Source organism: Fukomys damarensis, unplaced genomic scaffold (genome assembly GCF_012274545.1).
Source record: "Fukomys damarensis isolate Sample0158 unplaced genomic scaffold, DMR_v1.0_HiC HiC_scaffold_33, whole genome shotgun sequence".
NCBI lineage: Eukaryota > Metazoa > Chordata > Mammalia > Rodentia > Bathyergidae > Fukomys > Fukomys damarensis.
In genome coordinates this window covers 9,805,351-9,822,056 of record NW_022900945.1, presented here as the reverse complement: position 1 = coordinate 9,822,056, position 16,706 = coordinate 9,805,351, and the positions used below count along the sequence as shown (strand labels likewise).

Genomic DNA, 16,706 nt, shown 5'->3' with positions numbered 1-16,706 from the left:
AATCAAAATTCACATATAAATTACTTCAAAGAAATGTACGACCAGGCCATGTTTATTATTTTATTCTAAGATAAAGAGGTTCCCATCTTTCTCTTTATAGCCTGGTGTGAATTTTTTACAAACCAAAACTCAAACATTGACTTTTGAAATCTTTCATTTTTTGATGGGTCAACTAAATTTGTTTTGTGTATGTGTGTTTGTGCATGCACACGTGTATTGCCTTACATACATTTATATTAGTGAACTTTGTGGTTGTGTGTGTAGAGTTTCTACTTACCAGTAGACTTTCTAGGTCAAAATATAGGCACCTTAATATAAGTATGCAGTTTCCCTTTCACAAAGGTTAAAGTAATTCACTTAAACAGTGCATGAGATTGTAATTTGCCCACTGCCTTGCTTACACTAGTACACTCATTTCTGGATATGTGGAGCTAGAATGTAAAAAACAGTACCAACTTACATGTTGCTGAGTGTTCTACCTAATCTTACAGCATTGCATACTTCTTGATTTTAAATTACTTACTTTTACTATATTCCCCAGGGATTTGATGGATTGCAATGAAAGTCTCATCCCTGTATGTAGGCAGAAACTATACTACATGAGGTTAAAACGTATGCAGATTCAATTTTTTTGTGGTTGCTGCAAATGCCACTTTTCAGCAGATGGGAGTGGCTTACCAGTCTCAGTTGTTCTTGTTTGCAAAGTCAGTCATACAGGCTTGTCTTACTAAATACTGGGTCATACTGGGTCCCTGCCACAGCTTCGGTGGTCCTTACATCACAAAATGTGATTCCAGGGCAAGAAGGCGATGAAGAAGTTCAGGAAGTCCACAGAGAAATCTCAGAAAATGAATCCATATCAACTTCCCAACATGGACAGCTACACGATACCTATTCCTCCACCACCTCCTCCCCCAGATGGAAAGACCATAAGGGAAAGCCAATCTGAAATGTGGAGAAGGAGGAGGCTTCATCCAACCACCACGCCGAATGGCTTAGAACCTCTCTTCACAAGGGTGATTATATGTGTGTGTTGGTTTGGGTACCAGGGATCAAACTCAGGACCTGCTGCTTGCCAGGCAGGTGCTGTGGGGCTGAGCTACGTCCTTGGCATACCAGGGTGACTATAGAGCAACATTTTTCCTTTATTAACTTAACACAGATTATGTTGCACTATTTGAATTTTAGATTTGTAGAAGTGTTTGGGGAGGAAATAACAGACAAAGTGCCTTGCATAGAGGAAAATAGTAATCTAAGTGTAAGCTTAAGTGAGTCTGAAACTCAAAATATGAACAGTTCAGTAGAGTCACTAATTTAGTACAATTGACAGAAAACTCTAAAGCTTGTGATCAAATCTAGTGTAAGCTACATCCATTTCCAAATAACTTATTTCCTTTAAATAACTTATTTCCTTCATACAAAGTATCTTATCATTTAATTTGTGAAAATCCAGGGAATTAAATATATCTGGAAGCATCACATATCTTATCAAATCTGATTTTTAATGATTGATGACAAATTAGCGTTTGTTAGAAAAATTAGAAAAAAATTAGAAGTTAGAAAAATTAGAAAATTAGAAAAAATTAGAAAAAAAACCTTTCAGTGTTTCTTTATAGTACATTTCCTGAAAATGTCATTGCAAAACATAATTCTAAGGCCAGATGAATTTTATATAAACTCATGATGCTACAAAGCCATGAGAACGTTTCAATCCCATTAAGTAAATATCAAACCCATGTTACTTATATGTAACATTTGTGATTTTTAGCAGACAGTCGGGTACACGGATCCACTGAGTTTCTGGGAGTGAAATACCACCATGTTAGTCAACTGTGGGTCTAGCACTTTGAGGCAGTCTAACGCTCCTATGCCTTCTTCACCTCATGTGCACCTCTCGCTACCAGTAGCTGTTCTGACCTCTGACCTTCTCAAAAGGCTGGGACTTTCTCTCTCCCACTGGCCCCAGTTTCCTCCTCATAACTCGGTTTCTGTAGCGCTCTCCCTTTGTTACTTTCTTTGACACAGCCTTCTCTCTCCTCCCCAAGGAGCACCCTCTGCCCCTTGTCCTTGATCTCTGACCCTCCTTCAGCCTGTGGACTGGGCAGACTGCCACCCTCCTCTCTAATTTGGACTTCTTATTTTTTCTCTAATATTCATCTCTGCCTGTCAGGACACCCAAGCCTTACATATTATAGCTTCATCTAATAAACAACCACAGTCTACAGCAACAGAGTTTTATTTCTTGCTCCCTTGATCATCTTTGTTGGTCAGCTGCAGTTCTGGGCCCCAGACTGGAGGAACAGCTGTCTGACGAGTTGGATTGTGTTGACCTCATGACCGACAGAGCTATAGTGTAATTTTATGGTTGTGTTCAAAAGTATCCCATGCCCCTCACTCTTGAATTCCACTGCCGAAGCAAATTCTGGCCAAGCCTGACAGCCACGGGATGGGATGCATTATCCTCTCATAGAGATGGGCAATGAATATTTGGAACAATAATAGAATCTACCATATCCACTAACATATTTGGGTTCTATTTTTTCTTTGTATTACTGGGAATTGAACCTACAGCCTCACAGATGCTAAGCAAATGCTCTACCGCTGAGCTACATCACCAGCCCTTAGGAACTCTGCATTTTTGCGCCTATTTCCACCAGTCCAACTAACAGAATCCCCGAAGAGTGCACCTCCCATCTAACAGGAACAGTGATTTTCCCATCATTTTCACATAACTGAGGGACAGCATTTAATTTTCAAATGTTGAATCATATCACTGGGATCAACTCTAGCTGTTATACTCTTAAAAACAGTTTATGTCTCATAAGAATGTACTAAATCTCTGAGTGCAAGTTAAAGAGTAGTCAAGTAAATATCCACATTTGCACTACTAAATGAAATCAAACTTTATTTTCCTATTACATTCACGCAAGCCCCTACATTCTGACTCTTCAGTTCTCTGCTGTTTCCCAGAGAAACCGTTGTCTTGATTTCTGTGTTAATTGTATCCTTGTCTTTCTTTAGAGTTCTATCAAGAATGTGAGTTAAACTTTAGAAGAAAGTTCATTTGTAACTATAATGAAAGGACAGTATTTGTAGAAGGAAAAAAATGATCTTTGGGTTAGACTCTGGATTTGATTCCTTGACAGTTTTAAGAGCCTTTCCTGCGAAAGCCAGAAAAGGAAACAATGCTCCCCAGAATCCCAGTACCTGGTGAGGTCCCGCTGCAGGCCAGACGCTGGTGTCCATCAGGAATATGGCCAGGGAAATGGGCTTCTGGATCTGAATACAGGAGAAACAGAAGTAACTTCTCCATTCTCTGGTCATGAAAAATGAATAAACCAGCACCTGAGCCAGGTGCCCCTGGGAGACAGGATTCAGGTTAGAGCCATAGTGTGTAGTTAGCAGGTGTGTGGGCTCTGGCAGCCAGTCTGCCTCTCCATCCATGGGCTACACTCTTACCTTTCTTTCCCTCTTTCTTTCTTTCTTTCTTTCTTTCTTTCTTTCTTTCTTTCTTTCTTTCTTTCTTTCTTTCTTTCTTTCTTTCTTTCTTCCTTCCTTCCTTCCTTCCTTCCTTCCTTCCTTCCTTTCTTTCTTTCTTTCTTTCTTTCTTTCTTTCTTTCTTTCTTTCTTTCTTTCTTTCTTTTCTTCCTTCTTTCTTTTCTTTTTCTCCCTCCTCACCCTGTCTGTTTTCTCCTTTGAGAATTCCTGTTGTGGCAATTTTAGAACTACTAGACCAATGCTCTGATATTCTTAACATCTATTTCTTACTTTCTACTTCTTTTCCTTCTGTTTTATTGCTGAGAGCCTTTCAAATGAGCCCTGTGCAATTACAGATGTCCAATTGATAGGTCCTACTGCCCCTCAAGTCCAACATAGTTACAGCTTAGGCCAGTGTTTCTATTTAATTGTTTTATTTCTCTTTAAGCACGGCCTTTTCTTCAGTAATTTGGTTTCCTTCTCCTCTCTGCATTACATGTCCAGTAAATTTCTAAGTTCTCCAGATCAGAGACATCCAAAAGAAGTAGAAGCCACATTTGCAGTTTTAACAGCTATGTTAGAAAAGGTAGAAAAATATGCGAGATAATTTTAATGATATATTTTATTTAATCAGGTACATCCAAAATATGATCATTTTAACATGAATCATTGTGAAATATTTTAAAGAGGTGTTGTACATTTTTACAGCATGTCTTTGAAACTCAAAGATTATTTTCTGTGTACAGCACATTTCATTTGAATGCCACCTTTCAAAGCCCCAACAACCAAATGGAAAGAACATCTTGCTATCTCAGCACAGCTCCAGATGCTTGACAACATCTTGTGTATCTGGCAAATTCTCTTCACTACATCTCTAGGTCAGGGGCTGGTTATTGCAATCACCTGTGTGCTTTTGTCATGCCTCTAAGTCAACGAGTAGCTCAGTTGAGCTTTTATTGACTATGATGAACACTGTGCTAGGTGCTGAGCTTACTGAGATGGCTAAGACTGAGTCCTGTTCTCAGAAATAGGATTTAGTCTCCTTTTAACAAGGGAGATGAGAATGTGTACAATTAGCCATGATAAACTGTGATGAGTTCCATCATTGTGGTGCACGTAAGGCATAATGGGAACACAGAAGAAGGAAATATGACTTCTAACTGAGAAGATTGGAAAATGCCTCAGGGAGAGTATTTGAAATGGGCTTCACATGGTGATTAGGAAGTTAGACTAAGGGAAGAGTGAGGGTCAGGAAGGGGAAAGAAAAGGAGACAAAATTCATCTCAGTTTTAGTGGATTCTACAATGAACTCTATAGGGTAACTCCCAACACGTTCCTCTGCTTAAGATTTCTACTAGCTGGCCCTTTCCTAATGGAAACAGCTGTAGTTTTCCACCTGGATATTTTAAAATGCAGGTATTTCCCTTTTTCTTTTGATTGCCTTTTGTTAAATTCAGATGTGGTGCCCTCTATAGATAAGGAGACAATTGTCATCGAAAAGATAGCTGAATATTCCCAGTTCCCAAGAGGACACGACAGCAGGTGCGTCAGTCAGGGCTCCATCCAGACTAACGTTCGATGCCTGCCTGGGCATTGTGTCCACAATAGGTTGGCGGATAAAATTATCCACCCAGCACTTCATGCAAAGGACACACAAGGAAGCTCTAGGATAAGAAAGTCAGGGGGCAGACGGAGTGAAGAAGAGATGTGGTTTCCATGGGAAAGAGTGATGAGGCAGAATTGGGATTGGATGTGTAATTTCACTGCGCTCAGGGGTACAGGGACCACTCTGCTTTTCATGTTTCCTGGTCCTGGGATGCTCATGGTGGAGGAATATGGACTCTGAGTATGCAGCCTGAGAGAGGAGATGGATTGTTACTTTGCAGATGCTAAGGGTTCTGTCAGCCAAGTCCTTTAGAGATATCAAAGAATTGCTTAGCTCAAGGTCACTGAGGCCCCAGGGACCGAGGTGTCAGAAGAAGAAGACTGGCTTCATAATCTGGCTTTGGGGGCCTCTCAGATTCTGCCTCCCTCCCTTCCCACTCCTATCCACACCAGCCTGAATTACTCCTGCTTTCCCTTGGTCCATTTACCTATTCCTGCAATGTGCTTTTACTTTCCATTGGAAATTCAACCATTTTCAAATCACCTCATATTGTGTCTTTCAATTGCCTGCTATTGTATGTTTGCCTTTTGTTAACTTTTCATAAAAATATAGAAATTTATGATTAATAATGACCAAATGATTACAACTAATATTCAGTGGGTCTTTACAATATGGTGGTGATTTTGCTCAGTATTTAACATACAGTGTATCATCTGAAGTCCACAATAAGCTTCTGAAAGGGACATGATAAATTTTTCATTTAACAAATGAGGCAACTGACACAAGACAGGTGAAATAACATGCCCAAGAGCACAGAGTTAATTAGCAGCAGATTACATGTACCACTCGGAAAGCTGATGTTTCGGACTTACATGTGTAATCCTCATATCCAAATTATATGAGGCTTACCTGAGAGACTGTTTTCCTGGAATCTCTGAAGACATCAGTTGTAATTGGTCAGGTGTTTCTTTAGCACAAAGCCCAGTTAGAGCTTAGCTGGTATTTGTATTAGGAAGGCAAATACTCATTCTCTCAAGTTGCCTGTGAACACCAGAGAGATTTAGGTGTGAGATCATGAGGCCCCCACTCCGTAGCGTGTATCTATGCATCCTTCATCAGAGAATTCCATATTTTCCTGTCTTCAAAAAGATACTGTTCCTAAGCCAGATGTGGTGGTGCACACCTCTAAACCCAGCACTCAGGAGGCTGAGGTAGGAGGATCACTGTGAGTTCGAGACCAGCCTGGGCTACACAGTGAGTTCTAGGTCAGTCTCAGCTACATAGTGAGACCCTGTCTCAAAACACCAAAAAGAAAAAAAAAAAAAGATACCATTCCTTCACTCACGTCCCCATTCTGCTAGTACAGATGTGTGCGGACTTTTCTTATTCCTTACTTGTATTCCTGCATTTTGAAGACAGGTACCTGATTTGGCTTACGTCTGGACAAACATCTTTATAGGCATTTTATTCATAAAAGATATTTTGTTATTCCAGTAAAAAAACTAAATTCCTATTCTTTTTATCCATAGGCAAATATGGAAATCAGTGATGCTTTTTCCTATATAGATCCCTTTCCCTCACTGTTAAATAAAGACTACAAAATATTACCTTTGCTAGAACAATTGTGTAATACAAATCCTTCAGTTTCCATTATAGTCAGTTCATTGTCTTGGTCTTTTGCACTCTTGGATTTTCTTGCCAGTGGACCAAGATTTGAGAATTCAAAAGGAAAACAACATGGTTTCAAAGTAAAGTAATTCAACATATCTTTTAATAGGCTTGATTTATTTCAGATATTTTCTTTTAAATGATGCTTTTGCTTAAAATTATCATAGCTGTTTGATAACCACACGACTAGCCAGGACTTGAAAAGCAGTTAAAGAGCCAGCTCGTCAAACTCTTATGAGCACCTGGCATTTTGGAAAAAAGTCTTGTAAGAAAAGGAGTGACCTGGGATGCTTCTGGGATCACCGCAGCGGGTGGATTCAAGTGTAGATTCTTCACTGGGAGGGTCAGATTCTCAGCCTTCTCACCCAGAGGAAGAGCCAGTGAGGAAGGACAATCTTGTGTCAACTTGGGAGTCTCAAAATCTAGAGCTTCGTCGCCTCCAGAGCAGAGCAATCCTGGCAAGTCAGGAGTAAGCAGGAGGTAAGGGTTATTAAGAAGGAATGGGCAGGAGGAGAGAGACAGCAGGAAGAAGACTGAGAACATGGTGACACCAAGAAAAGAAAGGAAGAACCAAGGGAGTGGAGTGGGGAGAAGAGGTTTCTATTTCAACCAGCTACTTCCCGAGCCTTTTGGCAGGAATGCTTTTCCTCCAGCTAGAGCCAGAATTTTCTCTCTCTCTCGGCCATTAGTGTTAGGTTGGGAACTGCCTTTCTATGGCCAGGTTTTAGGATCAATCTTTTAGAAAGACTAGCCACTGAAGGTAGTATTTGGTTTACTAGGATGCTGTGAATCGATTTTTACTTTCTGATTGCTACTTACTTCACTTCAATAGAAAAAGCTTTGGAATTAGGATGGAGTCAATCTTTTGTAGCTTTTGAATCACCAAAAGGAAAAATGTGGAATTTTTTATTCCATGTCTGTTGCCAGGTGCTTCTATATCTCAGCACTGGCAAGATGCTGGGGGCATAAAGAGAGAGGAATGCAAAGAGATAGTTTCAGTATCTTGTAGTTCATATAAGTATTGAGGTTTGGAGATTTAAAACAGGTTATCATATTTGAAGCAATCATATTCAATTGCTAGAACTTTAAATGTAACCTAAGAAATTGCAATCATAGAGAAATAGTAAGAATCTGAGAGTATATTTTATATTTGTGGACTTTTGAAACTTATCTCATAGACATTGGTAGTTGGTAAAGGATTTTAAACAGGAAGGGTCACCTGATCTACTTAGTGATAATAGATCCCTCTTATATCCAGGAGTGGGGAGATTTTGAGGGACATCAGATTGGAGTGGGGGGATTATTAGTAGGGTCACTATATATACCAGCATTCCCTGAACACTGCAAATTTCTTCTTTAATTTTTTATTGTGCATAATAATTAGCAATGCATTCCAGTTTGGTTAATAAATTCTACCGACCCTACTAAGAGTCCTACAGTGGTCTAGGTAAGACTATAACGGCTTCAGTTTACCGTGGTTTGGTTAAATGAAAGGAGAGGAATGGCCACCCGGCACTATCAAAGAAAACCAGTACTTAACGCCTTCAGAATCTCTTTGATATGCTCTGGGCACAGGTCTGGTGGGGATAATAAGATCCCAGTGAAAACTCTGACCATCAATCAAATGTTAAGTATTGCACATATATAATGGCTGAGTGGCGAGCCTCTCCTTGGGCCTGTTGTTCATTTGTCTCATTGCGTTTGCCTTAGAAATCTGGAGAGGAGTAGAAAGGGAGTCATAAGCAACCAGGAAAGGAAAGAAGAAAGAGTTAAGCCAGTTTTGGGTCAATGCCTGAAATTTAATGGAGAATTGTGAGGCTGAAGAATGGGTCATGAAACCTTGTTACAGTTTCATCGACCTGAGGTCGTTATGAACTTGGCAGTTAAATGATACATATAGAAGCTGTTTAGTCAACTGAAAGAAACAATGGCTTGTTCCATAGTACACGTATTTAACCATGAGCTGTCACTTGGGCCACCTGTTAGAACCTAGAAAAGTTTACTTGGTGGCAATAATTGGAGAATATTTTTGAAACACAGAATGATAAAGTAACTATAGACCCAAGAGATGTCACTATCAGAAATATGCTTCAGCAGAAAAAAAAAATTGAATAAGGAGAAATGAAAAAGGTAAAAGGCTGCCATTTATTTTATTTTGAAAAGTTTCTCCCTCCAGTTTCTCATTTCACACATAAGAGGCAAGCATCTCTCCAACTCTAATCCCACTATAACCTTGTATTTATAGAGTGCTTATCTCCCAGGAGCTCAGAGGGCTTCCGCTAAATCCATGCCGCTTCAGAAAGTATTGCTTAACCAAAAGGGATGCTTTTATTTAATCAGGCACTTCATTAAGTGTTCACGGGAGCTGGAATTGCCTTAGGCCTGTGGCTGGTGTACGGGCTCTACACACACAGGTGCCAGCCCCACGGCGAGAGGAACCATGAGATTATGATTTTGCAAGTAAGAACCGGGCTTGCCTTCCTGGTTTTGCTTTCAACTGGGATGCGGGAAGATGTTTCTAATCTGCAAAGCGTTACTCAGTTTCCTGATTTGTCTTCGTGACTCTTGATGTCCCTGAAATATTTCTGCTGACTATCTCTCTATTTGGGAGCTGTTGTAAATCCACAGGCGAGACGATTTGCTTCAATAATTTTAAATCTTGGACTTCTCCCCCCACCATTTATATTTTTCAGACTGTTGTGCACAGAATTTCATTTTACCACATTTATTTTCTCTGGTTTTTGCTTCAGAAAAATAGAGTTGGATTAAAAAAAAAAATCCTCTGAAGTGGAAGGGATGGGTTTGGGAATGGAAATACTTTGTAATTCCTTCAGAATTTTGTTGTTGTGGTTGCAACAGCTTTTTATTTCCCCCACACGAATGATGCAATAAAGCCAAACTCAAATAACTTCCTTGGAGCCCCTGAAAGTTTGTCTCTCTACATTCTTCACTTCATTAAAAATTTATTTTTAGAAAAGTAAAGAAGATTAAAAGTAAAGCCAGCCCTATGCACGATTCTAGAAATCTGCAGTATTTTCACTGGGCCCCCTGGAAGTGCTGCAACAGCCTCTCATCCACTCCTATTTCTCTCCTTTCTTTCTCCTATTTCTGCCCCTCTCTTAAATCATGGGTGTCCCGCCTTTGGCTCGCTTGCCTGGGCCACAAGGAGTAGAGAGGACCTGCCCTCCCTCCCCTGCATAGGGCTGTTGTCACCTTGCGCAAAGATAAATTAATCTAATGCCAGCAATATTAAAGGAGGGTGGAGGGAAGGGGAAAAATAAGAGAAATGAGATGCGTCATGTACGTGTCGCCATTCTCTGCAATGAATGAAATCGTTATGTACTAATAGAAATAAATATTTCTAAAAAAAGAATTACAACTAAAAAGAGTAATGCTAAAAGTTTACCATCTTATGGGTCACATTGGTAGCAGAGGTGAGTGAACCATGTGTTCATTCACAGTTACAAAAACACCTTGGGATAAAAGTTAGGAGAGATGGGCTACGACATTTCTTTCCATGTCAGTAACAGAGTATCAGGTAAGTTCACGAGGTAAGTTTTAAAAGCCTGTTAGGCACATGTTTTTTACATTAAAAATCACATTAGTGATATTGGTTGTTTGTTTTATGGTACCCAGGGACCTGTGGCCTTTATAATTCTCATCTACTTTTTAATTATTTTTTTTTAATTTTCAGACAGTTTCTCACTGTATTGCCCAGGCTGGACTCAAACTTGTGATCCTCCTGCCTCCTAGAACTTGAGATTATAGGTGTGCACCACAGCACACAGCTGTAATATTAATTTGCTTTTTCATTGAATTATATGCATTTCACAATTGCAAGCAAATAACATATATGATCCTTAGCCCTTAGAATGAGCCCAGAAAGAAAGATCCTGCACATGTCCTTGTCAGATAAAATAAAACTAGGGGAGGGTAGGTTGTCAACGGTAAAGTTGAAGCAGTCAAGTCCCAAAACTGCTGCTATATCACAGACAATATTGTTTCAGATTGGAAAAAAATGATGTAGTAACATTTTAAAAAATTCATTTGTTTTGAATTTTTATTTGAGAACTAGCTAAAATAGCCAAAAGTAGTCTCCTCCTAGTATCACTGACATTTTCACTCTGTGTGAAAGACAAATTACACAAACTTAAAAAATGACAAACTTTCTCTAAATCCCCAGCATTTAAAAATATAAAGTCCTAATACATGTTAGAATCATTTAGAGGCATTTATTTTGTAATGGGCTTGACGTTTTGTGCTTCATGTAACTTGACACTTTGTAAAGATGTTTGAAAACTGCTGTGTAAAACTAGCCCTTTCTATTCTTGTTATGATGTCATATGAAAATGAAAACTCTGATTAGAAGATAATTGGTTTATAAGGCTCTTTTCTGTTTTTTTTCTAGGATTCAGGAAGGATTTACAAAACATCACTGCACAGTAATGCAGCTATTACAATGATCTATTTGGGAAAAAATGTGCACCTATCTTATGATGGTCCGGACTTTCGAGATGAAATAAGAGTTTATCAGCAGCACTGTGGTGGAGAAAACCTTTGTGTGTACAAAGGCAAACTACTTGAAAAAGGTGTGCATAAAAGTTGGATTTCTTCTAATTGCTTGGTGTCGATGTTATAGATAAACTGTTATTGATATAATATCAAAATGACTTTGATCACTTTATGCAATTATACATCTCCGAGGCTTTATACAGCAGCTGCCTAAAAGTAAATCTAGATTTACTGCTCCATGATTGAAACTGAAGCAGCAATTACTCTTGCAGATTGCAGAAGAAGGAATTTGGAGCGATTTAACTGGGTAACAGATTAATTTTGGGATAGAGATAGATGATCATTAAAATGTTGCACAAATAGGCTGTCCCCCAAATTACAAGTTAACCATTCGACTTGCCACAGTGAATTACATCATACATTATTCTAAGAGAAAAATAACAGATTGGCCATTTGTTGTTTAGAGGCATGTTGAAATAAAATCACAAATCCAGAAAATTCCAGGGAGAATCACACCTAAACAAGTAGGTACACAATTGGGCTAAATGGCCTGTTAGTAGATTTCTTCTTTCATTCGATCATATATCTGTGTTTGTTAGCATAAGAGATCATTTTTATATCCAATATAGGTCTTCACATATTTACTGTAGCATTTTTCTTCAATATTTCAAGCAGTGGGGCACTAATGAAAAGGGAACACGTTCACAGGATTTTATTCATTATTTCCTTGCTTAAGAAACTCTGTTCAGAAAGTGATAGTATTGTAAGTAATTACAAGTAATATTGAGAAATCTTGCCATAGACATAGGCATTAAGGAAATTTATCAGAATAAACATGGAAAAAGAATGACTATTAATGAAAAATATTTCACACCCTAAAAATAAAAAGATAACTACATGCATAGGAATTACATATTTTAAACTGCCTGACAAATATGAGTAAACATTAGAATGTTAGTTTTTAATTTAAAGTAAAACATGATGCCCAATTATGCTAGAAAATGGTTTTTTTTTTCCTATTTTATATATTTCATGGAAATGTGATTTACTCTGTCAGAACTTGTTCCTTCCGTTTTGTAGTAGAGGAAGACGGGAGGAATCCTGGGTTAGGGTGGCTCCCTAAAGTCACGTGACCAGAGCAGGGCCCAGTGGGTCCTTGATCAGGTGCAGGACCCGGCTCAGTTGTGCACAGGCCCAGCTAGCTCCTCTCAGTGCGGTTTCCTGCAGTTTCATAATGCGAGAGGTGTTTGGCAAAGATAGCAAAATAATATATACACTTATTTTTTTTAAGTATTAGATTCAGCTCTTAATGTAGGGGGATTACTGGCGTTGGTTATAATCTACAATTGGAATTGCCACAGTGAAAAATGTCCTGGGTCTTAGATCGCGCTGCATTCAACACGATGTACTTATAGCATGTATTTGACTGCTGGAACGTGTAGGAGATGCAGACGAAAAGAAGAGTAAGTCGCAGCTGAAGGACTTTTCAGAAGACAACGTGCACTCCGCCAAGGGAGTGCAAAACCAAAGCTGACGGGAGGAGGCTGTGCCTTGTCTCAGTGTTATTTTTGCATGCACATCCATCCTAGGACTTATTGTTGTGGCTTCGGACAGTCTTGAATAATAGCACGTAATGGAGACTTAAATAATTGAATCTTGTCATACAGTAATTTTGTCTCAGCTTGCCCTCGATGACCAGGAAAGTAATTGTTCAATATTGTAAAGTTGGGTGGCTCAGAGTTGTCTTGAGGTTCAGCAATCTTGGCAATTCAGCTAAGCTGAACAGACTCTGCCCTTTTTTACAAATCAGAGCTGTGCATGATTCAGTGAAATGTGAATAGGCTTTTAGAAGATTTCGGCTTTAAGAAAAGGACCTTTATCATACTCTTGGAAGAGTAAACTCATTAAAATGTGGCAGTTGTTCGTTAATCTTGCTGTTTTATTAAAAATAACAATAAAATTATTTAAGAATGCCACAGGTTTACCTTTTATTCCCAAAGGAATTCATCCTGGGTCTTGTAGTGAGATGCTAGACTTAGCAAAAACTGATTGGCCACTATATATGCCTACAAAGTCACTGAATATTTTTGTTACTTATAAAGAGTTCTGTTTCTTCCCAGATATTCTTATTTGCCATGTTTATCCTTTTGAAGAAAACAAACTTCGGCCTCTTGGGTTCATGTAAGGCAATGCAGGAAGTATCTCTTTTTCCTAGCCCTGCTTCCTTTTGTATCCATTTTTTGGCATTTCCAAAAAGAGGTCCCCTTGTGTGTGTCGGTGCATCTCTCATTACTCCTTGGCGAAGAAACTCCATCGCGGTCACATCCTCGGACCGGACTATTCCCGTCTTTGTCTGCAATGCTCTCTTCCTTCCTTTTTTAAATTCAAATTTTACCCATCTTTCAATACTGAGGGTAAGGCTTTGCAGATTTCTCAGATGACTTCTATCCAATTTATCCCAGTAGCACATGGCTCTGTCTGTCCTCCAAACTGGAGCGTTTCCTTATATTCTCCCTCCTATTTGCTGTTTTTCTTCTTTCCTTGTTGTATGCTGAATATTTTCATTTCTGAAAATAGTTTTATTGAGGTGCAAATTAAGTCCATTGTGTTTAATTCCTTGATTTTTTGATAATGGTACATATTTATTTATAATTTTTTGATACCAGGGATCGAACTCAGGACCTCGCGCTTGCGAGGCAAGTGCAGTGCCACTGAGCTAAATCCCTGGCCCTTTTTTTATACTTTTTAAATGAAAACCAAATTTATTCCCCTGGGTCAAATTGTTTACATATGGACATACATCTTTCTTAAATATATTATGTGTATTATATACATTATAATTATATATTATTAATATAAAATTATATATTATAGAATATACATGATTTATACAGAATATGTATAGTATTAATATGTGTTGATATCATGTATTATAATGTAATAATATGATATATAATTATATAATCTTACATCATAATTATATACTTTCTTGTCACGACTTGAGGAATCACTTGATCAAAACAGGTGGACCTCAAAACCTATTTTATGTTAGCATCCCCCAATACTAACTTTTCAATTTTTTTCCTAGTTTGTTTAATTTTACATCATAAACACTAAGGTATAAATGATGGGATTGCCTTTTTAATAGGTCTGAGTCTTTAGAATGACATCTGATTTAGACATCTCTAGGGGTATACTGTGAGGGACTTGTGCTATTTCTAGATGATGGGGAAATACACTGATTACAATAATGAACCATGTACTATCTGGGAATACTTCCTTTCTCATTGTTCTGGGTTCTGGGGAAACCAAGATGAGTTAAATTCATCTTCAGCTCTCATAGATTTCAAAAACATATGGCAGGGCAAATATCTAGATATTGGGATTTTCAAAGTAGGCTCCCAGGACCAGTAGCAGCAGGGTTATCTGGAAGCTCATTAGGTAAGTAAGCTTTTGAGCTCCAGCCCAGCCCTGCTGAGTCAGAAGCTCTGGAGTGAGGCTTAGCAATACTCATTTTAACAAGCCCTCAGGTGATCCTGCTGCATATTGAAGTTGGAAAACTCCATGTGTAGCCGTATTTTAATACACTGCAGTACATGCTGGATGGGAAAGAAATGTGTACATAGAGAGGGGAAGCTGTTTGCTGTCTTACTGGTAGAAGCAGAACAGTCTGTTAGAGGAAGTCCTAAGTAGCAAGACGGAGCCATTCTGTAGAGGACAAGGTCCCGTGGGTAGGGTTTTGTCAGAGAATCACGAAGATTTGGAATAACCAAAAACTGTCAATTGCAGGCATTGTTCTTAATTTACTGTTTGGATGTTTGGGTGGGCGGAGAAGGAAAAAAAAAAAAAAGGGCCTCAAATCCAAATAATCCAACGTGGCTTAGAGATGGTAAACCTCCGCCCCGTTCACATGTTTATTAGGATGTCTAAAGTCACAACTAAAAACACAAATCTTTAAAATGCGTACTAATTTCATAACAAGTTTTTGTCATTCTGTACATTGTCAATACCGATAGCATATAGATTTAAAGGGATTTCAAGGTATGTTTGTATTCTAGTACTAACTCTACCCCGTACTCTATCATAGTGAGTGAGTCACTGGACTCCCCTAATCCTTAATTTCTTCGTCTAGAAATTATCAACGCCATATTGCTGTTTCATGTCATTGTTGAAACATAGCACACCTAAGGTAATCAGGCATAGTGCCTGGAAGTAACATGTGCTCGTGCAATGTCAGAAATCACTATTTTATTATAAATCAGAGTTTTGTAAAAACTTGGAGTACTTATCACAAATAAAAATAATAGAATGGTCTTTAAACTTAATTTTTATTGGTACATTTTTGCCATACATAACGATCACGTTCCCAGTGGGGAATCTATACGTGTACATAACACATCTTACTCCTTTTTCCCCCCTTCCCCTCCTCTCCCTTCTACCCTTCTTCCTCTCCCATTTACAAAACTTTGTTTCCATTGTTTTCCTTCTGTTCCTTTTCAAAATCCCTGTTCCCTAATAGAATGGTTCTTGGTGCTTAAAGTTGTCTTCCAAAGATGGTCTAGTGCCTAATGTTGTACTTATCTAAAAGAAAAATGTAATATTACATGTTATAGAAAAACCACACCTTCTTTATCCAGTTTCCAACGGATTGGCAAATGAGCTGTTTCCAAGTTTTAGCTATTACAAACTGTGCCGCTATAAACATGGGTGCACATACTTCTCTGTGATATGATTCTTTTACTTCTCTTGGAAAGATACCCAGCAGAGGGATGGCTGGGTCAAATGGAACCTCCAGTCCAAGTTCTTTGAGGTATCTCCATATTGGTTTCCATAGTGGTTGCACCAGTCTGCACTCCCATATATCAACTTACCAAATATAGTTCCCATTTTCCTCTTAAAAAAAATAAAAAAAATAAAAGAAAAATGTAATCAAGATGATGTCAGTCCACAGTCAGTAGTTTTCACGGACCTGTTTTTGTAATTCCAGAGACCTTTCAGTTCATTTCCAAAAGGCACCATGGTTTTCCCTTCAGCCTCACCTTCTTCCTGAATGGGATCCAGGTGAACAGGTTGAGCTCCTGCTGTGAATACAAGCATCGGAAAGGCTCCAGACTCGGAGGCAAGCGAAGCTACTTCGGGTTTGTGTGTGTGGAGAGAGCATCTCCTTGCTACAAGTAAGGAAACACTTGTCCTTGGGTAGAGGGCAAGCTTGCCTGCGTTTTTCTTGTGCTTTCACTAATGCATTTATCAGTGCAATTTGTTAAGAAAAAATCTGTGTATTTGAGCCTAGACTATCTAGAATAAGCACTATTCACTACAACCCTGGGTATTTGTATTTAAAATTATAAGCTAGAACTCAGATTTCCAGATATATTCTACAATAGAGATAAGTAAATTTAGGTGGCCTTTTTAAACTGTCTCACTTTCTCTCCTCTTTATCGTG

The 16,706-nt window shown here is 38.6% G+C and overlaps 1 protein-coding gene across 1 annotated transcript in view; it reads left to right on the top strand.

Annotated features, from left to right (window-relative positions):
- Erich3 (glutamate rich 3) overlaps positions 1–16,706 on the top strand; it is a 77,517-nt gene that overhangs the window by 20,066 nt on the left and 40,745 nt on the right. Inside the window, exons 7-9 of the mRNA XM_019204677.2 lie at positions 798–1,016; positions 11,160–11,340; positions 16,251–16,437. Of these exons, the coding sequence (XP_019060222.1) occupies positions 798–1,016; positions 11,160–11,340; positions 16,251–16,437 (587 nt within the window). The remainder of the gene's footprint in view (positions 1–797; positions 1,017–11,159; positions 11,341–16,250; positions 16,438–16,706) is intronic.